The sequence below is a fragment of the Arachis hypogaea genome, chromosome 9, assembly GCF_003086295.3.
Source record: "Arachis hypogaea cultivar Tifrunner chromosome 9, arahy.Tifrunner.gnm2.J5K5, whole genome shotgun sequence".
Taxonomy (NCBI): Eukaryota; Viridiplantae; Streptophyta; class Magnoliopsida; order Fabales; family Fabaceae; genus Arachis; species Arachis hypogaea.
Window position 1 is genome coordinate 3165213 of NC_092044.1, and position 27001 is coordinate 3192213.

The following is a 27001-nucleotide window of genomic DNA, read 5'->3' on the forward strand; positions in this document are numbered from 1 at the left end:
GAAAATAGTGGAAGGGATTTTAGTGCTGATCCTGCCAAAAATCTGGAGAGGGCTGCAAGTCGGCCATTGAGCTGCTGGACCTCTCTCAAACAAGTCGGGATTTTCATTTCTAGGATGGCTCTACATTTATCGGGATTGGCCTCAATCCCTCTTTGTGTTAGCATAAATCCTAGAAATTTTCCTGCTTCCACCGCGAAGGCGCATTTTGCAGGATTTAGTCTCATCCCATGCAACCTTATGGTGTCAAAGACTTGTGAGAGGTCGGATAAGAGGTCGACTTCTTCCTTGGTTTTTACTAGCATGTCGTCGACGTATACTTCCATTAGGCTCCCCAGGTGGGGGGAAAACACTTTATTCATCAACCTTTGATATGTGGCGCCTGCATTCTTTAATCCGAATGGCATGACCACGTAGCAATAGTTGGCTTTGGGTGTGATGAATGATGTTTTCTCCTGGTCTGGCTTATACATCGGGATTTGATTATATCCCGAGTAGGCGTCCATGAACGACAAGTATTGGTACCCCGAGCTGGAGTCCACTAGGGTATCAATACTTGGTAGGGGATAAGGGTCCTTAGGACATGCCTTATTTAGGTCGGTATAGTCGACGCACATTCTCCATTTACCATTCTGTTTTTTGACTAGCACTACATTGGCTAGCCATGTTGGGTACTTGACCTCTCTAATGAAGCCGGCCTCCCGGAGCGCCTGTACTTGCTCTTCTACTATTAGGGCTCGCTCTGTGCCGAGCTTGCGTCTTCTTTGTTGTACAGGTCGGGATCCTGGGTAAACCGAGAGCTTGTGGGACATGAGTTTGGGATCAATCCCGGGCATGTCGGAAGCCTTCCAAGCGAAGAGGTCGGAATTAGCTCTTAAGAGTTCAGCCAACCCTTGTTTTAGGGTTTCCCCTAGGTTGGCTCCTATGTAAGTGTTTTTTCCTTCCTCTCCACCGACTTGTATCTCCTCGGTTTTTCCTCCCGGTTGGGATCGCAGCTCTTCTCTGGCCCTTGCGCCACCGAGCTCTATAGTGTGGACTTCTTTGCCTTTTCCTCTCAGATTTAGGCTTTCATTGTAGCATTTCCTCGCCAATTTTTGATCTCCTCTCACCGTTGCTATTCCCGCTGCGGTCGGGAATTTCATGCAGAGGTGGGGAGTGGATACCACTGCTCCGAGCCGATTAAGGGTAGTCCTGCCAATTAAGGCATTATAGGCTGACCCTTCATCAATGACTATGAAGTCTACACTCAGAGTCCTTGATCTTTCCCCTTTTCCAAAAGTGGTGTGAAGGGGCAAAAATCCTAGTGGTTTTATTGGCGTGTCCCCTAATCCATATAGGGTATCGGGGTAGGCTCTCAACTCTTTCTCATCTAACCCTAACTTATCGAAAGCTGGCTTGAAAAGAATGTCCGCCGAGCTTCCTTGGTCCACTAGGGTTCTGTGGAGATGGGCATTTGCTAGGATCATAGTTATTACCACTGGATCATCGTGTCCAGGGATTATTCCTTGCCCATCTTCTTTTGTGAATGAGATGGTAGGGAGGTCGGGTGACTCCTCCCCGACCTGGTAGACTCTTTTGAGATGTCTTTTGCGAGAAGATTTGGTGAGTCCTCCTCCCGCAAATCCTCCTGAGATCATATGGATATGTCTCTCTGGGGTCTGTGGTGGTGGATCTCTTCTATCCATATCATCTCGCTTTCTCTTTCCGTGACTGTTCGACCTTTCCGTGAGATATCTATCAAGCCGACCTTCTCTAGCCAGCTTTTCTATCACGTTCTTAAGGTCGTAACAGTCGTTAGTGGAGTGACCATATATTTTATGGTACTCGCAATAATCACTGCGACTCCCCCCCTTTTTTATTTTTAATGGGTCTAGGGGGTGGCAGTCTTTCAGTGTTGCAAATCTCTCTGTATACATCGACTATAGAAGCTTTCAGAGGAGTATAAGAGTGATATTTTCTTGGCCTTTCGAGACCGAGTTCTTCCTTTTTCTTGGCTTCCCTCTCCCTCTCTTTAGTTGAGGGAGGGGGTCCAGATCGCCAACTCAGGTCTCTTAACTTGGCGTTTTCTTCCATATTGATGTACTTTTCAGCTCTTTCTTGTACATCACTTAGAGAAACGGGGTGTCTTTTAGATATGGACTGTGAGAAGGGACCTTCTCTGAGCCCATTGACTAACCCCATTATGATTGCCTCTGTGGGCAGGTCTTGGATCTCCAAACATGCTTTGTTGAACCTTTCCATGTAGGCTCGCAAAGACTCTCCGACCTCCTGTTTTATTCCCAGGAGGCTCGGTGCATGTTTCACCTTGTCTTTCTGGATTGAAAACCTCATCAAAAACTTCCTTGAGAGGTCTTCAAAGCTAGTAACCGACCTCGGGGGGAGGCTATCGAACCACTTCATCGCTGCTTTCGATAAAGTGGTCGGGAAGGCCTTGCATCGCGTAGCGTCGGAAGCGTCAGCCAGGTACATCCGACTTTTGAAATTGCTCAGATGATGCTTTGGATCCGTAGTTCCATCGTAGAGGTCCATATCAGGGCTTTTAAAGTTCCTCGGAACTTTAGCCCTCATTATGTCCTCGCTAAAGGGATCCTCTCCCCCTAATGGTGGCTCTTCCTGTTCGTCACGGGAGTTGCGATTTTTGAGGGAAGATTCCAGCTTTAAGAGTTTTCTTTCTAACTCTTTTCGCCGTTCCATATCCTCTTTTAGATACTTCTCTGTTTGCTCTTGTTCTAACTGTTCCAGGTGGCTGTGGACTAACCCCATTAGTTCAGTTACGTGGGATGGTCCGCCTTTTTCCGATTCGCGTTCGTCTGAGGAGTTTGCCTTCGGGTTTTTTACCCCGGAGGTGCCCTCTCTCTGCTGATGGTTATCCTCCTGGTGGAGGGTTAAGTCCACATTGTTATTACCTGTGTCCAGATTCTCTTGTTCGGAATCTGTTTCCACATGGCCTTCTTCATGGGATCTGTCCGCCATCAATGGATGATCTCTCGGGTCCCCGGCAACGGCGCCAATGTTATGGTGGGTAACCGGAGATTGACTGAATAGATGGCGTTGGATGGCCCAAATGTGCGAAGGAGGAGGTTTCCGTGAGAGTATGCAGCTCGGGAGACTCCGTCCGACTTGTGTCAGTAAGTGAATGGGGGGTGTACCTCCAAAGACACTCCGATACCTAAGTTAGCAAGAGTGCAAGCAGGTCTAGAGAGTATTGGGCTTAGAGATACCTGAGGGGTGTCAGTGTACTTATAGTGGTGAGCCAATAACCACCGTTGGAGTAGTGCCGTATCTTTAGGGTGTTAACCGTCCCATTATCTTAGGGAGGTTAAGATATGGCTTCATGGAGCGGTTAGAGAGATTTTAGGGGCGGTCACTCATTTGAACGAGTGTTTATCTGCCAGCTAATCTCATGCCCGACTTCTTTAAGGCAAGTCGTGGTTGATACTGACTTCTTATGTGAAGGTCGGTACTTAGCTAGGCTTAATCCTTTGGACTAAGCCTTTTATTTGGGCCTGAACCTTTGTTATTGGGCCAGGGTATGAACATTATTATTTACAGTTAATTTTTTTATTTAATTTACTTTACCTAATAGAATTAATAAATCATATTATAAAAAGATAATAACAAACATAATATATAAAAATCACGATTATAAAAGTGTATAATGTCAAACAAATAGTTAAAAAAATAAAAATAATAAATAATAGAAAATTAGAGCTCATATAAATAGAAATAACAAGAATTTTATAAATAATACAATAACATATACAAAGGATAAAGTTGGTAAAAAATAAATAAAAAGTTAGTATCTTTGGCTAAAAGCCCGTTAAGAAAACGCAGAAGCTAAAAATAGTTGCTTCTTGTAAAATCACTTCTGCGTTCATGAAAAAAAAATTTGCCAAACCAAAAGTTGAAACTTTCAAGAAATTTAAACGTGCTTCTTCCCTTTCAACGGATTTCCCAAACACACCCTAAGTCTCCAGCATTGTTTTCTTAGTTTATGAAATACTATGAAAAAAAAAATAAAACATAATTTGCATAATTGCATTATGTCAATTTGAATTCGTTTTCAGTTTAATCTAATTCAAATTTTATAATTTTTTATTATTAACTTTTCTAGAATTGAATTACATTCAATCCAAATTTTAACTTTTAAAAATTCTAAATCATTGATTGGTTTTTCGATCTAAATAAATCGAGTCAAAATAAAAGATAACAAGTTAAACTAAATCAAATCAAAAAATAAATTCAAATCATATGATACCTTTTATAATAATCAAATCTATATAATAAAAAAATCAAAGAAACAAACACCCTTGGTTCTCATTTAAATCCTAAACCCTAGAGTTGAGTCTAACCCTCTCCGGAGACAAACTTGAGAAAGTGAAACCATCAACCATGAAGATGGATAGGATCAGTTTGTTACCGGACTCTATCCTTTGCGACATTCTCTCATACCTCCCAACAAAAGAAGCTGTATCCACCAGCATCCTCTCTCGGAGGTGGCGTCATGTTTGGAAGGATCTCCAAGTCCTTGACATAGATGATATACCCTTTCGGTACACTCTGGAATGGGAAGCTCGATTTGTTTCATATGTGAATGCTATTCTAGCTCAGCGCAATCCAGATTACCCCATCGAAAAGTTCCGCCTCACTTGTAAAGAAGATTCAGAAGATAGCCTACCCATCTTAACATGGCTTGATGCCATTATTAGGCCCCACCTCCAAGAATTGTATCTCTGCCTTGATCTAGTGGTTGGAATTGCCTTGCCTGAAGCCATACTCACTTTTCCATCACTCAAGTCCCTTGTTTTGAAACATGGTGATTATTTCGATTATTATCCAGAGTTTCCAAATGTTTATCTGCCATCCCTCAAGAACCTAGAGTTAGATACCCTCTGTGTGGACCCTAGCAAGCTTTTATCCGGCTGCCCTGTTCTTGAAAATCTTATGCTCATTGTACCGGACAGAGTCTATATTAGTTATGTTTATATACCTACAATCCAGATGCCTCGCACATTGAAAAGTTTAATCTTTGAAGATAAAAGCACCGTGGATAATGACATTAACCATCGTGTGATAGATACGCCATCTCTTGAATACCTCTATATGAAAATAATCGCGAAATCTAAGCTACAGGTATCGTTTAGCAATTTCCCTAACATGGTGGAGGCGCATCTTCATATTCATCATGAACGTGCTGTGCATGTCCCTTGGGTTCCTGAGCTTCTCCTAGCACTCCGCCAAACAAAATTGTTGGCATTGAAACATCTCACAACACGGGTAACATGCTTATGATAGGATTTGTTCGAGCGAAATTTTATGTAATTTTTTTATAAAATTTTATAAAAAATTAAAGTAATTGTATGTTTAGATATTTAGGTAAAAGGTTTAGTTCTTGAAAGATGGAGCATTCTTTAAATTCGTCCATAAATTTTTTTTAAACAAATTGGTTCTTCAAAAAAATATTTTTTTCTTCATCATTATGTATGCTATCTGTTAATGGCGTGAAAGGTCAAAGATGATTAATTTATAATATTTAAAGAACCAATTTGATTTATAAAATTTTTTAGGGATAAATTTAGAGAATTCTCAAATTTTTAAGGATTAATTTGACTATTAATCTTTCTTTTATCTAATAATTATATTTATATACAATAATATAACAATATTTTTCTAACAATTTAATAATACCCAAACAAACTCATAATCCCATGATTCCTCAAGCTAATTTGAATTTATAACTATATTATGAATTATGAAATGAAGGGGAGCCTCGGAGCAGCGGATGAGTTGTCTCCACGTGACCTCAAGGTCACGGGTTCAAGCCGTGGAAACAGCCACTGATATAATTATCAGGTTAGGCGCGGGACGCTTGTGCACCGGGTTGCCCCTTATTATGAATTATGAAATATAATTAATGTGTACTCATCTTCTATACAGTGCTTCTTTAGTGGTGTAACTTTCGGAATTCCGGAATTTCCCCGTTTGCTGAATCTAGAGCTTGATGTTCCATGTATGAACACAGACTTCCTACTAAACTTCCTTCATAATTGTCATGTACTTGAAGATCTCGCGGTTCATGTTTGGAAGGTATGAATACATTTCAGTTAAAGACTAATGTCTCTATTTCTTTTTCTGTTGTTGTTTTCCGAGTCAATTGAGAAGTGTTATTATTTCATTTTTTGGGTCAGAGTGATATTTTTCGTCAGTATTATGGGCCAGCACCACCAACCATGGTTCCCAATTGTGTGACGTCACATCTCAAGAGTTTTGAGTTTGGAGGATATAAAGACTCTGCAGGTGAGCGTGAATTTATTGCATATCTTTTACAAAGAGGACTTGCTTTGAAGACGGTCACAATTCATCTTACATATGTTTTTGACCAAGATACAAGATACGATATTGTCAGGGAATTATCTGCTATACCAAGGGGCTCTACAACATGTCAACTAAATTTCATTGACCTAAATCCGGTTAAACATAGTATGAACTCTCACTATCTCTATTCTCTGTTGTTCATTGATCAAAGGTGTTGAGAAAACAATATCATGTTAGAACCTTAAAAGTTTTAAAAATTATTCAAGTTGCCAGTGTTCCACCTAAATTATTAAAAGATTTGTTGATGCTTATGAATGATTATGCACTTGAACATAATATCGGTGATTTGGATTTGCTAACTTTGATATTGGTAAGTATTTTGATTTCTTGAATTTCATCCTTGAAAAGTCTAGGTTTTTTTGTCTCTGATCCTTAGAAATTTATATATGCTGTTTATTGTTTACTGCTTTGAGTTGCACATATCCATTTGTGATGCATGTTGATGATACAATATTGTATCTAAGAGTTAGAGAGAATTATGTAAAAATCAGAGTGAACAAAATAGAAATTTCAAAAATTAAGGCCAAAGAAAAAAAATTAGTTTTTAATTACATTATGTCTACTTACAGGATTATATTATACTCTTATTTATAGTATACTTCTTTAATTGGACTATAGATCTAAGACTAATCCTATCGTTGTCCTTTTCTTCAAAGCAACCTTGTCCCTTAAGATTGTGGAAATATTATACAGCCTAATTAAAATTGTAAATACCAATTACAATTAATATAGAACCAATTAATCCTAAAATAATATTTTCTATCTTATTTCTGCCGGAAGAACCATCAAAGGCGCACACCGCTCTCTCCTGACTGAACTAGTTTTGGTGAATGAGTAGGGTCAGATAGTTTTCCTCCTTCCCCTTTCTCCCTCACTGCTAGTTCATCAACATTGGCACTGTTAATTGCGATCACGGTAGATAATTCCATATATGTTTCTAAACCTTTTACTTGTTGAATTGCTGGTGTTGTCATAACATGAATTGTGATTGATGTTGGAACTGGACCCTGAAATGTTGATTGAATTTCTGGATCTGAGATTTGAATTTCCACTTGTGCTGTAGTTTTCGGTAACACTGGATCTGGATTTTGAAATTGTGATTGATCTGTAAGTTTTATTCAATCTTCTTGTTATTGGACTTGTAAATTGAAATCTGATGATTCTTCTCCTGTTGTGATAGCTTGCAGATCTTGTGAAGAATTTGATACTTATGCAAGAGGTGTTCGATAGGATTGAGCGAGAATCTGGCTGATATTTATGCAGAAAAACAATATCAAATACCATTCTGTCTGCATTTGGATTGTGCTTCTTCCAAAATTGGAACCGGCGGCCGGCGAGTGTCTTTCCCGTGAAACTTTTCTCAACTTCCAAAAATCTTTGCGCTTCTGCAATTCCTTGATCCTTCCAAAATTGTTAAGTGAGATATGCCAATGATAACCATCTCCAGTACCATCAAACTTAGGAGATTTAGTCAATGAAAACACCGTTTGATATGATATTATATCAAAAAATAAAGAGAATTAAATAAAGATGAGAAAAAATAGAATAGAAATCTCTATATTACTTCTAATAGTTGATAGCAAGTTAACAACTCTACAATCAGATCAACTGCAAAACGATTTTGGATGCATGATTAGGATATGAATCATGTTTTTATTTTTTACTTTTCTGCGAGTCTTTTTTCGCTTAATTTATTGAGCAATTCATAATTATTTGTTCTTATACTATGTTTTTGAGAATTGTTAAGATCATTTATTTTCTCCAAAGAAATGCTTTCTGGATGCCCTTGTTTGCAAAAAGAGGTAGTGGAAATTTTTTTTGTTTGGTTAGTTGTTTTGGTATTGGTTTGCTTGGTCATATTAATTAAAAGAAATCTTTTATTTTCTACTCTAACTGGCTTTTAGAAGCACAACTAAATTCAAAGATTAACAAAATTTTTCTTTTCCCAGAAAATATCTTATTCATATTATAAACCAGATACTAAATTAGTTGTTACAGATTATGTATATTTATATATGTTTTATTAACTGTGTTACGTATCCACAAAAAAATAAGCTACGTTAAAAATGAGTTAATAAATAATATATATTTACATACAAATGTATAGTGATTGATCTTTTATGTATACATAATATTTTTAATATTGTATATATTTATATGCTTTTAAAATAGAATAATTGTTTGTTGGTAGCAATAATAAAGTTTATGATTAAATTGATATATTTATATTAAAATTTTCTCTCTTCAAATATTTATATTTGAACAACATGGATAATTGAATTTGGAGATATTTACTCATTATTCGTGAGTAAAATTTCAAAGTTCTCTTAGCTAAAACCGATTTGGACCAATACAATTCAATATGAAAGAAACTTTTTTGTTGGGTGATAATGATATAAATAAGAAAAAAAAGAACATTATAATTAAGGGTGTTTGCAATATAATTTGGATCATTTTGAGTCCAAATTTATAAGATTAGAACATTAATTTTGCTTGTGATGCATTTTGAATTGAAATATTGGATGATTTTTGTTATACATTCCAATCTAATTCGATTTATTTCAAGTGGTTTGGATTGGATTAAATTTACAGTTTTATAAATTAAAAAAGATTAAATACACATAACAATTAATCTTAATATCAAATCTTAAATAACTAACAATGACACAACAAATTTTAATAATATCTTAAAGAGAAATGTTACAGAGTTATTATAATTTATTATTTTTTACTATCACTTTTAGCTATTAATTCAATTTTTTTAGTTTAGTAATATAATAATATATTTTAATCCATATTTTTAAATATTGATAATTAACTTATTATTAAAAATAATAAACTCTTTTAGCATTTTTCTATCTTAAAAAATTAATAATAGTATAATAATATAAATAAAATTCTAGTTTGTTTGAAATAAAAATAATTGTTTTTTAAAATTCATAAAAAAATAATATATGAATAAGACAAATGTATAGCAAATTAAACATGTTATGATTAAAATTTAAAATATAATAATAAATTAATAATATTATATTACGTTGTCTGTTTTGAATAATTTTAAAAAGTAGATCTGAAATTTGATATGAACAACGTAATTTGCTAAAAATAAAATTCATCTTAAAAATTAATGTCTCTATTTGTTTTATAATATACCTCTCTAATTAGACTATAGCCCATATTAATTCTAATAGTTAACAACAAGTTAAAAACTTTACAATCTGATCAACTGCAAAACAATTTTGAATGCATGACAAGGATATGAATCATGTTTTTATTTTTTACTTTTCTGCGAGTCTTTTTTTGCTTAATTTATTGAGCAATTCATAATTATTTTTTATCTTTTCATTTGTTCTTATACTATGTTTTTGAGAATTGTTGAGATAATTTATTTTCTCTAACAAAATGCTTTTTCGATGCACTTGTTTTGCAAAAAAAAAAAAAAAGGCAGAGGTAATTTTTCAATTTTTTTATTTAGTTTGTTGTTTTGGTATTGGTTTACTTGTTGGTCATATTAATTAAAAGAAACTTTTTATTTTCTACTCTAATTGGTTTTTAAAAGCACAATTAAAATAATTCAAAGATTAACAAAAGATTTTTTTTTCTAGCTAATTACTTTGATTCAAAAGACAACTAATCACCCAACTGATTTTATGGCTAAAATTAAAATGCTGCTTTAAATTAGAGGAGTATGTGAAAAGATTTTAGCCTTGAATGAACTTTATCATTTTTTTTGCTCAGATAGGAACCAAACGTCCAAACCAATTAATTTAGCCTTCTTTTCTCTTCTTTTTTTTTTCAATTTTCTTTTTTCCTTTTCTTTTTTGATGCGTAGAGAACAAAAAAGCCACTATATAAAGTGATGAGTTTGGAAAACTCTTATTTAATTTTGATGATGAACAAACATTATTAAAATATTTAAATACAAAATTATTAATTTAATCCTAATTCATATATGCTTAATTAATAATTTTGTTGTGCAGATTTTGTGCTGGGCCGAAACAAAAGAAAATTAACAAAGCCCAACTGTTGCATTATTGGTTCAGCTTTGTGTTTGTAATTAAAGCTAGTTATAATTGGGCCAGAATAAATTGTTGCAAGCCCAAACAAATGCTTTCCATGCTTGATCCGAAAACAATTTTATCAGGAAAGCAAATGTTAACCAAATGGGCCAGCTTTGATCTTAATGTCACAAGGCCCAAATTAAATTTTGATGAATGTTTCCATACTTTGACCGAACCCAAGAAGCAAAGAAAAATGGTTCAATGCTTCCAACGGATTCCATTCCTCACTTTGGATGGAATTCAAATTTAATTTAATACATTGGAAACATAAGCAAGTGAGAGAAGATTGATTTGACTAAAGGCATCATTGCTACACGCCAACTAAGGGAAGTAGAAGCAAGCTATTTTCAATTAATTAGTTTAATCACTTTGAAATAGCTTTACTTCAGATTCTTTCTTCTCTCTCTCATCTCTTTCTCTCTTCGGTTATTGCACAGAAAATATTGGCAGCCATGGAAGCAAACGTGAGCTACCGAAAAGGAGAGAAAGCAAGCCTAAAGACCATCACAATGATGGCAAGAAAACACACCAAAATAAAAGTGAGCTATGGCTAAGATATTCACCAAATGTGGTTAGATTTGGTGAGATTATCTTGAGCCTTTCATGCTCAAAAATGGAAGAATAAGATTCGGCCAGCTAGAGGAGATTCTTGGAGCATGGCTTATCTTTGATTCTGCTCAACCACCACAGGGAGTAGCTAGAGTGGCGAAGTGATGGTTGAAGGCAGAGATTGAAGCAGATGAAGTCATTATCATCATGAGGCATCAAGGGCCAGAAATCCATCTTGGAGAGGAAGCCAAGGATGGAGAGCCCGGATTGATGAAGGGTGATGATCAAGAAAGGACTAGAGGTAATTGCATGTTGGTTAATGCATGGTTATCTCTTCTCTCTGTGTGTGGCCGAACCGGTTCTGTGTTTGTTGAAGGAGGAAGAAGTTGGTTCGGTTTTGGCTTCAAGTGTGGAGGCTTTCCTCTTCTTTAAAAAGGGGGAACAACCACTGTTTGAAGCAAGGAGTAAGATTTGAGAGTGCAAGGCACAGAGTTCTCAGAGCTACCTGAGCTAACAGTTTTCTCTTCTCCTTCAATGTGTTCTGTTTTGTAATTTTTCTGTTTAATTTTGTCATGTCTTGAGTCTCATGAAAAAAGGCAAACAAGTGAGGTTTGTATGAAAAAGCCATAGAGCGGAAAAAGGCAGAGAGTGCAAAATTAAAAGAAAAAGCCATAGATGTCTTAGAGGTCCTTTGTTCATCTATGTTGTGTATCATGATTCTGTGGGAATTCCCTTGTAAGTTGGGTTAGCACTTTACAAGTTGTAATCAGATTGATTATAGTGAAATTCCATCATGTTTGTGATGGAGACTGGATGTAGGCTGCACTGCACTTAGCAGCCGAACCAGGATATATCTGGGTGCAATCTTCTTCTCTTTCTACTCCATTTCTGTTTTCTACTACACAGGAGCAAAATCCAGAATTATCTCGTGCCAAGTGACGAGACAAAACAAAAAGTCTCGTGGCAAGGGACGAGACAAAACAAAGTTGCTCGTGTCCAGTGACGAGCAAAAACAGAAAAGTCTCTTCTGAAGGTCAGCAAGTGTTAGCACCGAAAAAGGGGGCTAAGATTCAACCCCCCTTCTCTTAGCCACTGAAACCATCAATTGGTATCAGAGCTTGGTCTCAAAGAGATCAAGCTTTGCAGCTTGGAGTAAAGATCCTCATGGCAGAAAACAGTGGCGCAAGTGTGTTATCATACAATCTGGCTGAAGGTCAATCAAGCAACAGACCTCCCCTCTTCAATGGGAAAAATTATACCTATTGGAAGGAGAGGATGAAGATATTTGTACAAGCCGTGGATTACAGACTTTGGAAGATAATCTTGGAAGGTCCTAAATTTCCAACTACCACAAATGCTCAAGGAGTAGTCTCTCTTAAACCAGAAGCAAGCTGGACCGAGGAAGATAGGAAGACCGTGGAGTTAAATGCAAAGGCAACCAATCTGCTCAACTGTGCCATCAGCTTTGAGGAATACCGATGAGTATCACGATGCACAACGGCAAAGGAAATCTGGGACAAGTTGCAAATCACTCATGAAGGAACTACCATTGTAAAGAAGACTCAGACAGACATGTTAAACAGGGAATATGAAATGTTTGCAATGAAGGAAGGAGAGTCCATTGATGAACTGTTCGAACGGTTCAATATCATCACTGTTGGCTTAGATGCTCTTGGAATCACACATTCAGAATCTGTGCTAGTGAGAAGAGTGTTGAGATGTCTCACAAAAGAGTGGGAAACAAAAGCTTTAATTATTTCTGAGAGTAGTAACTTAGATTCCATGACACTTGATGATTTGAGAGGAAATCTACTTGCTTTTGAAAACTCCTATTTGAAAAAAGATTCAAAAAAGAAAGGAATTGCTTTTTCTTCTATGACTAACCCTCTGGATGATGAATCCAGTGATAACTCTTCTGAAAATGAGTTTGTGTTGTTTGCAAAAAAATTCAGGAAAATGGTGAAACTCAAAGGCAAAGGCAGCGGCTCAAGGAAGATGAAGAAAGACCTTAGCAAAGTAACTTGTTACAATTGCAAGGAAATGGGTCATTTCAAATCTGATTGTCCCAAGTTGAAAAAGGAAGAGAAGCCAAAAAGGGTGAAGAAGAAGGGACTGATGACCACATGGGAAGATTTGGAAAATGACTCAGATGATGATGATGAAGAGTCTGAGACTAAATCACAGCCCTGTCTCATGGCAAATGAGATGGATCAGGTATCATTTCAAAACCCTGATACTGAAGACCTTCATCTTATGATAGACCATCTGTCTGAAAAAATAAGATATTTTCTAACTGAGAATCAAGATCTTGAACAACAAAATTTCATTCTTAAAGCTGAAAATGACTTTCTCAAAGAAAAACTAAGAGAGGCCGAAACTGCTTGTGATCTTGTGGAAGAGAATAAGCAGTTAAAAGCCCAAGTTAGAAGCTGTGAAAGTAACCATTCTGTCCTTGCATATGTGAATTGTTTTAAGCAAAATGAAGAGTTGCTTAAAGAGGTTAAAAGACTTAAGGAAGACTTAGCCAAGTTCACCCAAAGTTCTGAAAATTTGAATCAAATCTTGGCTAGTCAAAAACCTCTTTATGATAAAGCTGGGTTGGGTTTTTATAAATCTGAAAAATCACATTTTGAAAACATTGCTTCATCTTCGAATGATGTTAAGTATCAAGACCTAACTTCCTTTAACAAAACAGCAACTCCAAGATTTTGTAGACTATGTAACCGAAGTGGTCATTTTCCAGTTCAATGTTTCTTTGGAGAAAGAATGATAGGTGATAAAGTTTACAAGGTTGTTTTTGATTATAATGATCTGGGACATAAGAGATGGTTTAACGTGAAAGGATCCAAGAAAATTTGGATACCTAAGGTCACTTGAGTTTACTTTGTAGGTCTGCCTAGCATCCAAGAAAAAAGAAAATATGTGGTACATGGATAGCGGATGCTCTAGGCATATGACCGGAAAGACAACCTTCTTCATAAAGCTTGATGAATATGATGGAGGACTTGTCACTTTTGGAGATGATGCAAAAGGAAAAATAGTGGCTGTTGGGAAAGTTGGTAAAAACTTTTCTTCTTGTATAAATGATGTGCTTCTTGTAAATGGTTTGAAACATAATTTACTTAGTGTTAGTCAATTATGTGATTAGGTTTTGAGGTTATTTTTAAGAAGTTTGTTTGTTTGGTTGTTTGTGAGAAAACTGGGGAAATTTTATTTGAAGCCAAAAGATGCAACAATGTGTATGGATTAACTCTTGAGGATTTAAAGGAACAAAATGTAACATGCTTTACATCTTTTGAATCTGAAAAATGGCTTTGGCATAGAAAGTTGGGACATGCTAGCATGTACCAAATTTCTAAGCTAGTCAAAAAGAAATTGGTTAGAGGAATTCCAAACATCAAGTTTGATAAGGATCTTACTTGTGATGCTTGCCAATTGGGCAAACAAGTAAAATCCTCTTTTAAATTAAAAGATGGAATCTCAACCAAAAGGCCATTGGAAATGTTACATATTGATCTTTTTGGTCCTACTAGAACTCAAAGTTTGGGAGGTAAACATTATGGTCTTGTTGTGGTTGATGATTACTCTAGATTCGGTTGGGTACTTTTCCTTGCTCATAAGAATGATGCGTTTTATGCTTTTTCCACCCTTTGCAAGAAAATTCAAAATAAAAAGGATTTGAAAATTGCCCATTTGAGAAGTGATCATGGAAGAGAATTTGAAAATCAAGATTTTGAAAAATTCTGTGATGACTTAGGGATTTCTCATAATTTTTCATGTCCTAGAACGCCCCAACAAAATGGGGTGGTTGAAAGAAGGAATCGAAGCCTTCAAGAAATGACTAGGGCCATGCTATGTGAGAATGAAATACCTAAATTTTTATGGGCTGAAGCTGTGAACACAGCATGTTATATTTTGAATAGAACAATCATTAGAAAAGGGTTAAAGAAAACTCCTTATGAGCTATGGAAAGGAACCCCTCCAAATCTTAAGTACTTTCATGTTTTTGGATGCAAATGCTTTGTACTTAATAATAAAGAAAATCTTGGAAAATTTGATCCAAAATCCTATGAAGGAATGTTTGTTGGATATTCCACCACAAGCAAGGCTTATAGAGTTTATCTCAAGGAACATAGGACAATAGAGGAATCCATACATGTTACTTTTTGTGATTCTAACTTAATTCCCAGTATTGTGAATGATAATGATTCAGATGGTGAAGAAGCCGGAACAAGCAAAGAAAATCCCAAATCTGTCCAGAATGAAGAATCTGCCAGTCCATTTTTGTCTCGTCAGATTGAAGGAGAAGCTTCCGATTTGTCTCCTGAGCAGGGACGAGAAACTGAAACAGTGAGACCACCAGAAGTTCATCAAAACTCTACACCTGTCCGAAAGCCTAGAGAATGGAAGTCCATGAGGTGTTATCCTCATGATTTCATCATTGGTGATCCTTCTCAAGGAGTAACAACAAGATCATCCACCAAAAGACAAACCGAACGTAGCAATCTTGCTCTCTTGTCACAAATAGAGCCCAACAATGTCAAACAAGCTCTTGAGGATCCATCATGGGTCAAAGCAATGCAAGAGGAGCTAGCTCAATTTGACAAGAATAAGGTTTGGACACTAGTACCTCATCCGGATGGTAAGAAAGTTACCGGTACTAAGTGGGTTTTTAAAAATAAACTTGGTGAGGATGGACAAGTTGTTCGTAACAAGGCTAGATTAGTGGCCCAAGGTTACGATCAAGAAGAATGTATTGATTTTGATGAGTCTTTTGCTCCGGTAGCTAGAATGGAAGCAATTAGGTTGCTTCTTGCCTATGCTGCCCATAAGGGTTTCAAAATGTTTCAAATGGATGTTAAGTGTGCCTTCCTTAATGGTTTTATTGATAGGGAAGTGTATGTGCCTCAACCCCCCGGTTTTGAACATAAAGAATTTCTAAATCATGTTTTTAAATTAACTAAGGCTCTTTATGGTCTTAGACAAGCTCCAAGAGCTTGGTATGAAAGGCTTAGTGCCTTCTTGTTGGAAAATCATTTTCAAAGGGGAACCACCGACACTACCTTATTCATTAAAGCATCTAATGATGATATCCTTCTTGTTCAAGTTTATGTTGATGACATTGTATTTGGTTCGGCCAATGTTTCTTTGTGTGAAGAGTTTGGAAAACTCATGACTAGTGAGTTTGATATGAGTTTAATGGGAGAGCTTACTTTCTTTCTTAGCCTCCAAATTAAGCAAACTCCTAGTAGTACTTTTATTCACCAAGGAAAGTATGCAAAAGAACTTATCAAAAAGTTTGGCCTAGAAAATTCCAAATCAATGGGCACTCCTATGCATCCCAATACTAAACTTGAAAAGGATGATGATGGCCAAGATGTGGATGAAACTAGGTATAGAGGAATGATAGGTTCACTTATGTACCTTACCTCCTCTAGACCGGATATAGTCCAAAGTGTGGGTGTATGTTCAAGGTTTCAATCACATCCAAAAGAATCCCATCTGACGGCTGTTAAACGCATCATTAGATACATTAAGGGAACTTGTAATTATGGATTATGGTATCCTAAATCTGATGACTTTTGTGCAGTAGGTTTTTGTGATGCAGATTATGCGGGAGATCGAGTGGATAGGAGGAGCACCTCCGGCATGTGTTGCTTCCTTGGAAGCTCACTCAACATGTGGTCAAGCAAGAAACAAGCCACAGTGGCTCTATCCACTGCTGAAGCCGAATATGTTTTCGCATCTGCTTGTTGCTCACAATTAATTTGGTTAAAAACACAATTGGAAGATTACAAATTAAAAATCAATAGTATACCCTTATTTTGTGATAATATGAGTGCTATAAACATTTCAAAAAATCCTGTTCTGCACTCAAGAACTAAGCACATTGAGATAAAATATCATTTTATTAGGGAACATGTGCAAAAGGGTACTATTGATATTCAATTTGTAAAATCTGAAGACCAAATTGCTGATATTTTTACAAAACTTCTCTGTGAAGACAGATTCTGTACATTGAGGAAAAGTTTGGGAATGTTTGATTTAAGTTTCATTGAAAATCTGTTAATAGTTGACTCTGTTAAGTTTTTGCTCGTAGGTTTGGACGAGATGAAAATAAATTGCATAATGGAAGAGCTGTGGTCAAGGGGGAGGCAACGCAGAATTCAAAATTTTATGGGCCCCACCAAATTTCCATGACCCCACCATAACAGTTTTTGTCAGTTTCCCATTTTGTTTGAAAAATAAATCCACAAAAACTCTTGATTGTCTTATCATATCTTTTGAAAGAAGCATAGGTCAAATTAAATCCTTCTTTTTCAACTAATCCCCTGATTTAAGGAAACCATCTTTTCAAACTCTTGGAAACCACCCTGGTCATTAATCACCCACCTTGTGCATTAACTATCTCATATTCTCCTTTCACTCAACATTTATTTCATCCATCCTCTCTCACACATTTCGGTTCAATTCACTCTCTCATCTTCTACCCTTTCATTCTCATTATCATGAACAAAAAGGACACACCCGAAAAGAGCACTCAGAAGTTTAAAAGGATTGCTTTGAATAACACCAAGGAGCTAGCAAATTTGGAGTCATGGGATTTCAAGAAAAAGTTTCATAAGCCACACTCTCACTATGATCCATCTCGGTTCGACTCATGTGCTTCCCATGAATTATACAATGAAGTTCTGAAAGAACGAGATCTCTGTGCTACTTATCTAGTCAGCCTAGACTCACTCTCCAACAAAGGGATCAATGTCTCCTCTCTGTTTGATAATCTTCAATGGACTCATCTGCTTCATATCCGGAAGCCAGTTTACCCAGGTTTAGTCCGTGAGTTCTACGCCAACATGAGACTTATTGATGGCACAATCCACTCATATGTGAAGAAGACTCATATCACTCTTGATGCTGGAATCATTGGGATGGCTCTAGGCTACAAAGAAGAAGGACCAAGAGCATACATGTCTAAGAAATGGGATTTAAGGGTTGGGATCACATACCAGATGGCTTTAAATCACACCTGCGAAGGTCTCTCCAAAATGGATAGTACAGCACCAACTCTCAAAGAACTTGGTCCAGATGAGACAATTCTTCTTTACAAAATCATATCTCATGTTCTCATGCCACAAAGTGGACCACGATATCGGGTAACAGTGTCTGACTTTCTTGTCCTTTTTGCTCTCGTTACTTCATCTCAAATATCATTTGCATACCTTATGATAAGGCACATGTGGAAATCTGTCAAAAGTTCAAAAAGGCCTAATCTTCCATATGGAATGTTTCTCACTTGCATCTTTGAATATTTTAAAGTTGATATAACAAATGAAGATGTTGAGAATAAGGTTTCACTCATAAAAGGAGAAGAAGCTGGTGACAAGAATGCTGATTCTGAATCAGGAGTACAATCTATCTGATGTCTTATGTGACTTCTGGTGTTATTCGGTTCCTGTTTGAACTTTTGATTGATTATATGGATACTTTTGTGATACTCTGTTAAACACTTGATTATTTTGGATATTGATTATATTTTGCATATTTTGTTTCATAGAATAAATTCTGTTTGCAGTTGCCCCCATGATGACAAAAGGGGGAGGAATTTTAGGTTCCAAAATTGAAATTGGAACGAAACAGGGGCTGGAAAAACAGGGGAACAGGGGTTGAAATTTTCTTTTTTGAAAATTCATGATCACCCTTGTTCAAAGAAAGCATGTTGTTAATGCATTAGTTTTACTATGGTCATTACTGTTTGAACTGCATTTTTTGGTTTATCATGATTAGTTTATTTGGCATTTGGTTTATAATGATTGATTTATTTTGATGCCTGGCTGTTTGTTTCATCATTGATAAACTTGTTGGATTGAAAATTTATTTTTGGCAGTTCCTTTAAGTTGTGTAAAATATCAAAACTGCCTTGTTTTGTTCTTCAAATATTTTTCATCATATTGTTTTGCTCTGATATTCTAAACAGGAAAATGTTTAAAAAATATTTGGATAGCTTTTTGTTGTATGAAAATGTTTGAGCAGTAAATCAGTTTATGATATCAAATGAGTTTTGATTATCAATTAAAACTACTCATAAATCAAGCATTTAGCATTATAAAATTTGCTAAAAAACATTGTTACTTGAAGCTTGATTTAAATGTTACAGGTTTATGCTTCCCTTGGTAAAATAGCATATATTAAGGGGGAGTCATGTGACATTTAGAAAGGGGGAGAAATTCAAATTCAAAGGGAGTATTCTTTACTTAATCTCAAAATTTCTTTCCATTTCAATTTTAATAATGTTTGTCATCAAGGGGGAGATTGATGAGTTTGGAAAACTCTTATTTAATTTTGATGATGAACAAACATTATTGAAATATTTAAATACAAAATTATTAATTTAATCCTAATTCATATATGCTTAATTAATAATTTTGTTGTGCAGATTTTGTGCTGGGCCGAAACAAAAGAAAATTAACAAAGCCCAACTGTTGCATTATTGGTTCAGCTTTGTGTTTGTAATTAAAGCTAGTTATAATTGGGCCAGAATAAATTGTTGCAAGCCCAAACAAATGCTTTCCATGCTTGATCCGAAAACAATTTTATCAGGAAAGCAAATGTTAACCAAATGGGCCAGCTTTGATCTTAATGTCACAAGGCCCAAATTAAATTTTGATGAATGTTTCCATACTTTGACCGAACCCAAGAAGCAAAGAAAAATGGTTCAATGCTTCCAACGGATTCCATTCCTCACTTTGGATGGAATTCAAATTTAATTTAATACATTGGAAACATAAGCAAGTGAGAGAAGATTGATTTGACTAAAGGCATCATTGCTACACGCCAACTAAGGGAAGTAGAAGCAATCTATTTTCAATTAATTAGTTTAATCACTTTGAAATAGCTTTACTTCAGATTCTTTCTTCTCTCTCTCATCTCTTTCTCTCTTCGGTTATTGCACAGAAAATATTGGCAGCCATGGAAGCAAACGTGAGCTACCGAAAAGGAGAGAAAGCAAGCCTAAAGACCATCACAATGATGGCAAGAAAACACACCAAAATAAAAGTGAGCTGTGGCTAAGATATTCACCAAATGTGGTTAGATTTGGTGAGATTATCTTGAGCCTTTCATGCTCAAAAATGGAAGAATAAGATTCGGCCAGCTAGAGGAGATTCTTGGAGCATGGCTTGTCTTTGATTCTGCTCAACCACCACAGGGAGTAGCTAAAGTGGCGAAGTGATGGTTGAAGGCAGAGATTGAAGCAGATGAAGTCATTATCATCATGAGGCATCAAGGGCCAGAAATCCATCTTGGAGAGGAAGCCAAGGATGGAGAGCCCGAATTGATGAAGGGTGATGATCAAGAAAGGACTAGAGGTAATTGCATGTTGGTTAATGCATGGTTATCTCTTCTCTCTGTGTGTGGCCGAACCGGTTCTGTGTTTGTTGAAGGAGGAAGAAGTTGGTTCGGTTTTGGCTTCAAGTGTGGAGGCTTTCCTCTTCTTTAAAAAGGGGGAACAACCACTGTTTGAAGCAAGGAGTAAGATTTGAGAGTGCAAGGCACAGAATTCTCAGAGCTACCTGATCTAACAGTTTTCTCTTCTCCTTCAATGTGTTCTGTTTTGTAATTTTTCTGTTTAATTTTGTCATGTCTTGAGTCTCATGGAAAAAGACAAACAAGTGAGGTTTGTATGAAAAAGCCATAGAGCGGAAAAAGGCAGAGAGTGCAAAATTAAAAGAAAAAGCCATAGATGTCTTAGAGGTCCTTTGTTCATCTATGTTGTGTATCATGATTCTGTGGGAATCCCCTTGTAAGTTGGGTTAGCACTTTATAAGTTGTAATCAGATTGATTATAGTGAAATTCCATCATGTTTGTGATGGAGACTGGATGTAGGCTGCACTGCACTTAGCAGCCGAACCAGGATATATCTGGGTGCAATCTTCTTCTCTTTCTACTCCATTTCTGTTTTCTACTACACAGGAGCAAAATCCAGAATTATCTCGTGCCAAGTGACGAGACAAAACAAAAAGTCTCGTGGCAAGGGACGAGACAAAACAAAGTTGCTCGTGTCCAGTGACGAGCAAAAACAGAAAAGTCTCTTCTGAATGTCAGCAAGTGTTAGCACCGAAAAAGGGGGCTAAGATTCAACCCCCCCTTCTCTTAGACACTGAAACCATCATAAAGTATATATATGGTTTAATTATTCATTCGGTCTTTAAAATTTTGTTAAATTTTTAATTAGGTCTTTGTATTTTTTTTAATTAGATTTTTATATTATATCAAATTTTGTAATTAAATTTTAATAGTGACAAAAATGTTAAAATTAATAAAATATTCTATTAAATTAAACGAAATATTCAATAATGTACTAGCCATATTCTTTTGAGTTATGCTACATATACAAGTCTTTTTGGCTTATAAGTCTTACAAGTTAGGCCAAATCTAACAAAAACTACATTCACCCATTGCAGCGTAATAACACGCGCGTCACTCATTTATTTCCAAAGCGCGCTCTCACTCACCATTATGGAAGACACTTCTTCTTCTTCTTCACGTTCCTCTTTCTCCTCCTCCTCTTCCTCCTTCTTCTTCTCATTTTTTTTGCGTTCCTCTTCCTTTTTCTTCGCGTGTTTCATCTTCATCGTTATTTTTTTATTATTGTTGTTGTTGCTGCATTTTTTACCTCCTCCTCTTTCTATTGATTTTGCAAAATTATATTTTTTCTTTGTTTGATTTTTGCTCCCAAGAAGAATTATAAAAAAACGAAATAAGAATATGAGGAAGAAGAAGTAGTAGAAGATGAAGAGGCAATATAAGATGAAGATGAGGGAGAGGAAGAGTTTTGAATTATGCAGAACTTATCAGAATAAAAATACACCCAAAAATTCTTAAAATACATCTAAATATCTTCGTATTACACCCAATATCTTCGTGTTACACCCAAATTTGCTACAAATACAGAAAAATATTTTCTATAATGCTGCATTTTTTTCTTCTTCTTTTTTTTCCTTATTTCTTTCTTTCTTTTAGTTAAATGAATGTAAGTTTATCCTCTTTCAAGTAATTTTGCAGCATTACGTGTTTTTTCTTCTTCTTTGTTAGATTTTTTTTGTTTTTATTCTTATTAAGAGAGTAAAACAAGAAGAAACTTGAGAAGGTAAAATAAAAAAGAAAAGATGAATAAGAAAAAAAAAAAGAAGAAAAAGATTATGATGATGATAAAAAAAAAGAAGAAACAATAGAAGATGAGAATGAGGAAGAGAAAGAGTTTTGAATTATGCAGAACTTATCAGCATAAAAATACACCCAAAAATTCTTAAAATACACCCAAATATCTTCGTATTACACACAAATATCTTCGTGCTACACTCAAATTTGCTGCAAATACAGAAAAATATTTTCTCTAATATTGCGCTTTTTTCTTCTTCTTTTTTTCCTTATTTCTTTCTTTCTTTTAGTTAAATGAATGTAAGTTCATCATCTTTCAAGTAATTTTGCAGCATTATGTGTTTTTTTTTGTTTGATTTTTTTGTTTTTATTCTTGTTAAGAGAGTAAAACAAGAAGAAACTTGAGAAGGTAATATAAAAAAAAGATTAATAAGAAAAAAAAAGAAGAAAAAAGTGGTGATGATGATAAAAAAAAAGAAGAAACAATAGAAGATGAAAAAGAGGAAGAGAAAGAGTTTTGAACTATGCAAAACTTATTAGAATAAAAATACACCAAAAAATTCTTAAAATCCATCCAAATTTCTTCATGTTACACCTAAATATCTTCGTACTACACCCAAATTTACTGTAGAAAAATCTTTTCTCTAATGCTATATTTTTTCTTCTAAATTGAACCACACCTTAGCTTTGGATTCAAAACAATAATCAATTTCATTCTGGTTCAATTGACAATCTGAATCTGAATTATTTATTATTTTCAATAATTTAGAGTTTGTTTGGGTAAAATAATTAAATAACTCTAATCTTAAAAGAGTATTTTACTATTTTTGTCTTTTAAAATTTATTACAAACTTATTTTACTTTTTTTGAAATTAAATTAAATTTTCAGTTATTTTTAAATGATATTTTAATCTTTTCATATTAATTCTAAAAGAATATTTTTTTTTCTTTTCATTTTTTTATAATTTTATGATAATCTAATATCAAATCAAAATAAAATAATATAATCTGATTTAATAATGGTCCAGATTTTTTTTATCGCACAAAAACATGAAATACCCCGTAGCCCAAATGGATTTGTTTTTAGTATACTAGCCCAGGAGTCCAACACAAAAATAAATACAAATAATAATGATAAAAACAAATAAAATACAACTTTATTACTTTGTTTATAGAGTTTTGATACTCCAAAAGTTGTAAGGAGCATTTAATCGGGTCCCCACTTCCAACCCAAACAAGCTCTAAATTGTTGTATCGGCATAAAAATGCTGATGAAAAATTGAAGCGCGGAAGCAGGAAGGGGTGAGCGGCGATGGGGAAAGAAGGTATCAAGGCACCGTTGGACTCACCTTCTTCAACTGGCAACCCTATCCTTACCCGTCCTTCTCTCAAATCTCACTCCCAATTCAACTGGAAGCTCAAGGTTCCTTCCTTCTTTTTTTTTTTTTTTCCCTCTTCCACCTCATCACTCATCATCTCTCTACTATTGTAATTAATCAACCCTGAAAGAAATTCTCAAGTATTCATTTCTTAAACTCTTTGAAGTATGTATGTATCCTCTTTGGACGCGATTGATTGAATTCCCATCCTAAAAGATAAAACTGAAGCAGAAATCCTAGTATCAGTGTGAATTTGAATATGAATATGAATATGAATGACATGTACAATTGTCAATTTCAGCTTCGGGAGAACTGCTACAATAGAGTGAGAGAGGACAGAAGTCGGTTACTGTGGAGACTGAGAACAAGCACGCTCAAAACCTCTCATTCTCAACAATGCAGTCCACAGCAGCAAGAGGTTGATATCGTGAGATCCGCATTCGAGGATATTGTCTCTGATGAATTCCAGAAAATGAAAGGCAACTCCACCGACACTCGTCTTTTTGATTCTGAGATGGATGATATATGGGAGTACGATGGTGTTCATTCCTCTTGCCAGGGTGAATGTGAAGACATTCTCTTAGAAATGCAAAGGATATTTTATGAAGATCTCGATTCCTACCCACCCATGCAGCAAGGTAACGAACAATGATGCCATCGTAGCTCTCGCTTTCTCTCATGTATTCGGTTATTCACCTTCGTTGTATATTTGTAATTCAAATCTAGGCTATTTGTTTTATATTGGTGGTATATACCACCCTCCTTGTTTCGTTATGTGACTGTTGCTGCATTGCTTGTGTTTATGTTTGATTCCATTAACTGTCAGTTGTTTATGTCCTTTTTTCCTGCAGATTTGGAAAATGAACTTGATACTTGGGAAGATGAAGTGGATGAGTATTTGGCAAGTGCAGTTTTTGAGCATATGCAGCTAAATGAAGATAAGGTTTGAATGCCACATGACAATTTCATCCATAATTATTAGCATTGGTAACTGACATTAATGGATAAATGCACACCCCAACACAGTGGTACTATACTTTCATGTCTGGATGCTATTTCTGTGCTATGTTGGAAATAACAAAATAGTAACATCATTGATCTATTTTATGAAGATGTGGCAGTCTTAGTTGTCAACTACCTAAATATTTCCAGCAAAGCACAACAAATGGAGTGTTTGTGTATCAATGATGTGTATTTATTTGCATTGTCATCATACTAGATTTAACGTAACAAATGCGAAGAACCTAAAAGTTAGTCTCCTTTTTCATATAGTTTGAGTTAAGTCCCTGATTTGGTTGATATTAGGCCCACAAAGAGGAGATTTGGTGTCCTATTTGTAAGCGAGGAGAACTTAAAGAGGATCACAAACTTATATACTGTACTCACTGTGAACTTCGACTAAACAAAGCCAGTGAGGTACTTATATGGTTATATTTCCCTTCTTTGTTGTGTGACCTTTATTTTTGCTCCTCTCTCAAATAATTTCTTTTATTTCACTTTTAGACAAGATACTCCCAGACTTAACATTGGATGCCAGACTTAGCATTGCAAATTTATTTATCTGATCACTGGAGATTTCTATTTGTTTCATTGCTGAATGCCAGACTTAACATTATGCTTCAGGATCCAAATGTGGGAGAGAAATTTCCCGGGAGAGATAGGGAATTGACCATCTTTTGCTTAGAAATTACATTTGGTATTTGTTTGTTTGGACTTTGGAGTGAAATAGGAGGGAAATAGATGGTGGGAGGGAAGAGAATTAGAAAATTTTCTTCTTAATTTTACTTCAAAATTTGAAATTCCTCTTCCCCCTTCTCTATTTCCCTCCTACTTCACTCCAAGCAAACAAAGCCTTAGAGTATATGATAGAGTTGCGGCCAGTAACAGGTTTGGGCTATTTTTACAAGAGAAGAGATAAGTAGCACTACTCTATTAGCTGATAGTTAGCAATTCTAGCTTGGTTTAGCTGGCTGTTGGTTAGTTAGCTCTACTTCTAAGTTCTAACTACCTATGAATAGCTGTATTGTAGTTAGTTTTGGTTTTATGCTTTTCTGTTTTGTCCATTCAGTTAGAGCTGGAGAGAATCTCTCTCTCTTTCCAAGTTGGTAGTTCCAACTGTCTAAGAACACCTTCTAGGGACTGCAATTTGCAATCCCTGTTCAGCAATAAAGTCCTAAACGTTCTGCTAGCTCCTGCTTCTATGAACTGGTATCAGTAGCTTGAGGATCCTGGTGCTGAATAGTTGTATTGTTGTTAGTTTGGGTTTCATGCTTTCTGTCTGTCAATTCTGTTAGAACTGGAGAGAAACTCTCTCTCTGTGTTGAGTTGGTAGTTCCATCTGTGTAAGAATTCCTAGGGAGTGCGATTTGCAGTCCCTGTTCATCAATAAAGCCCTAACGTTTCTGCTAGTTCCTGAAGCTATATATAAAAAATATTCGGTAAATAAGCCACAGTTTTCAAACCAAACGAGCCCATCTTTTTGCGGACAGCAGAGGGATCCCTGTAGAAAAATCTATGGGGATTGATTTGTACTTTGAAGGGAGGGTTCAGACTTTGGGATTCCATCAGCTATATTGATAATTCGATTGCCTCAAATAGTTCATTGGGTTGCTGTGGATTGTTATGTATATTTGGATCCATTTTTCTTTCGAATTTTCTATTGCTTTTACAAATGTAAATAGGAGACGGACGCCAGATGAACTACTGCTTGATGCTATTATTTTGAAGGTTTCTGACTGCCAGTGGTCAACTGTGTGATTTCAGCTTACTTTGGGATTCTTACGAGAGCGGCTAGCTGAAGCCCACACAGAGCATCTGGACAGGGGCTGTAGGTTGAAGCCCAAATTTTGTGTAAAGACACAGTTTAGTTTAACTGCATTATACATTTCATGTGAAGGTTGTGAAACATTTGAGGTTGTAATTTGACAGTTTCGTTATTTATGGTTTGGAGTTTGGACTGTTGTATCAGAGGTTCAACACGCATCAAGATTTTTCTGCCTTTTTTTGGTTTTTCCTTTTTCTTTTTTCATTGCTTTTGGTGGGAAGGACAATGATTGTGCAGTAGACTAGAGTAGAAGCTAAGAACCAATATGGGCAGAGCAAAAAAGGACGGAATAGGGTAGGCGAACTAATTCACATCTGAATATTCAAACTGATCCCAAAGACCTTTACCGTTTACCCACTCTCTTTTTACTTGAAAGAATTAACTCGTTACTAATAAACTAAGTTTAAAATATATAATATTTAAACATGTTATATGCACACACAAAATCGATCATCGATATAAAATATATATTGAAATTTAAAATATATTAGTAATAAATTAAATAATATATATTTATACACAAATACATAGTAATTTATTTAGTAGTTGATTTTTAGTGTGTTCATAGTATTCTTTATTAACATTATTGTTCCAAAAAATTGCCTGAAACAATATGATTTGGATCTAAACATGAGGTTCAGACTACTTTGGATGAGGG

The 27001-nt window shown here is 35.6% G+C and overlaps 2 protein-coding genes across 6 annotated transcripts; both read left to right on the plus strand.

Moving 5' to 3' along the window:
* The first annotated feature begins 4258 nt into the window (after positions 1-4258).
* LOC112709932 (putative FBD-associated F-box protein At3g50710) lies at positions 4259-8035 on the plus strand. Of its 2 annotated transcripts, XM_025761932.2 has the most exons (4): positions 4259-5274; positions 5935-6084; positions 6186-6477; positions 7553-8035. In XM_025761932.2, exons 1-4 carry the CDS (start codon positions 4390-4392, stop codon positions 7600-7602), a joined length of 1377 nt encoding a protein of 458 aa, XP_025617717.2. In that variant the 5' UTR covers positions 4259-4389; the 3' UTR covers positions 7603-8035. The 2 variants fall into 2 exon arrangements, 1 of the variants encoding a protein (XP_025617717.2); XR_003156581.3 differs by lacking the exons at positions 4259-5274; positions 5935-6084; positions 6186-6477 and adding exons at positions 7150-7287; positions 7436-7479 and having other exon boundaries at positions 7553-7692.
* A 15259-nt stretch (positions 8036-23294) lies between these two features.
* Positions 23295-26518, plus strand: LOC112709933 (uncharacterized). 4 transcript variants are annotated; one of them, XM_025761935.3, is made up of 5 exons: positions 23295-23563; positions 23821-24157; positions 24371-24462; positions 24825-24935; positions 26247-26518. In XM_025761935.3, exons 1-5 carry the CDS (start codon positions 23453-23455, stop codon positions 26274-26276), a joined length of 681 nt encoding a protein of 226 aa, XP_025617720.1. In that variant the 5' UTR covers positions 23295-23452; the 3' UTR covers positions 26277-26518. The 4 variants fall into 4 exon arrangements, with proteins under 4 accessions (XP_025617720.1, XP_025617718.1, XP_072058376.1 ...); XM_025761933.3 differs by having other exon boundaries at positions 23306-23563; positions 26283-26518; XM_072202275.1 differs by lacking the exon at positions 24825-24935 and having other exon boundaries at positions 23306-23563.
* The last annotated feature ends 483 nt before the right edge of the window (positions 26519-27001 follow it).

Bases quoted from the DNA above. Each gene is read 5' to 3' on its own strand.
- LOC112709933 (XM_025761933.3), top strand. From the start codon at position 23,453: ATGGGGAAAGAAGGTATCAAGGCACCGTTGGACTCACCTTCTTCAACT. The intron at 24,158-24,370 runs GTAACGAACAAT...TTTTTCCTGCAG, and splicing joins CTACCCACCCATGCAGCAAG to ATTTGGAAAATGAACTTGAT. The intron at 24,463-24,824 runs GTTTGAATGCCA...GGTTGATATTAG, and splicing joins TGCAGCTAAATGAAGATAAG to GCCCACAAAGAGGAGATTTG.
- LOC112709932 (XM_025761932.2), top strand. From the start codon at position 4,390: ATGAAGATGGATAGGATCAGTTTGTTACCGGACTCTATCCTTTGCGAC. The intron at 5,275-5,934 runs GTAACATGCTTA...TCTTCTATACAG, and splicing joins TGAAACATCTCACAACACGG to TGCTTCTTTAGTGGTGTAAC. The intron at 6,085-6,185 runs GTATGAATACAT...TTTTTGGGTCAG, and splicing joins TCGCGGTTCATGTTTGGAAG to AGTGATATTTTTCGTCAGTA.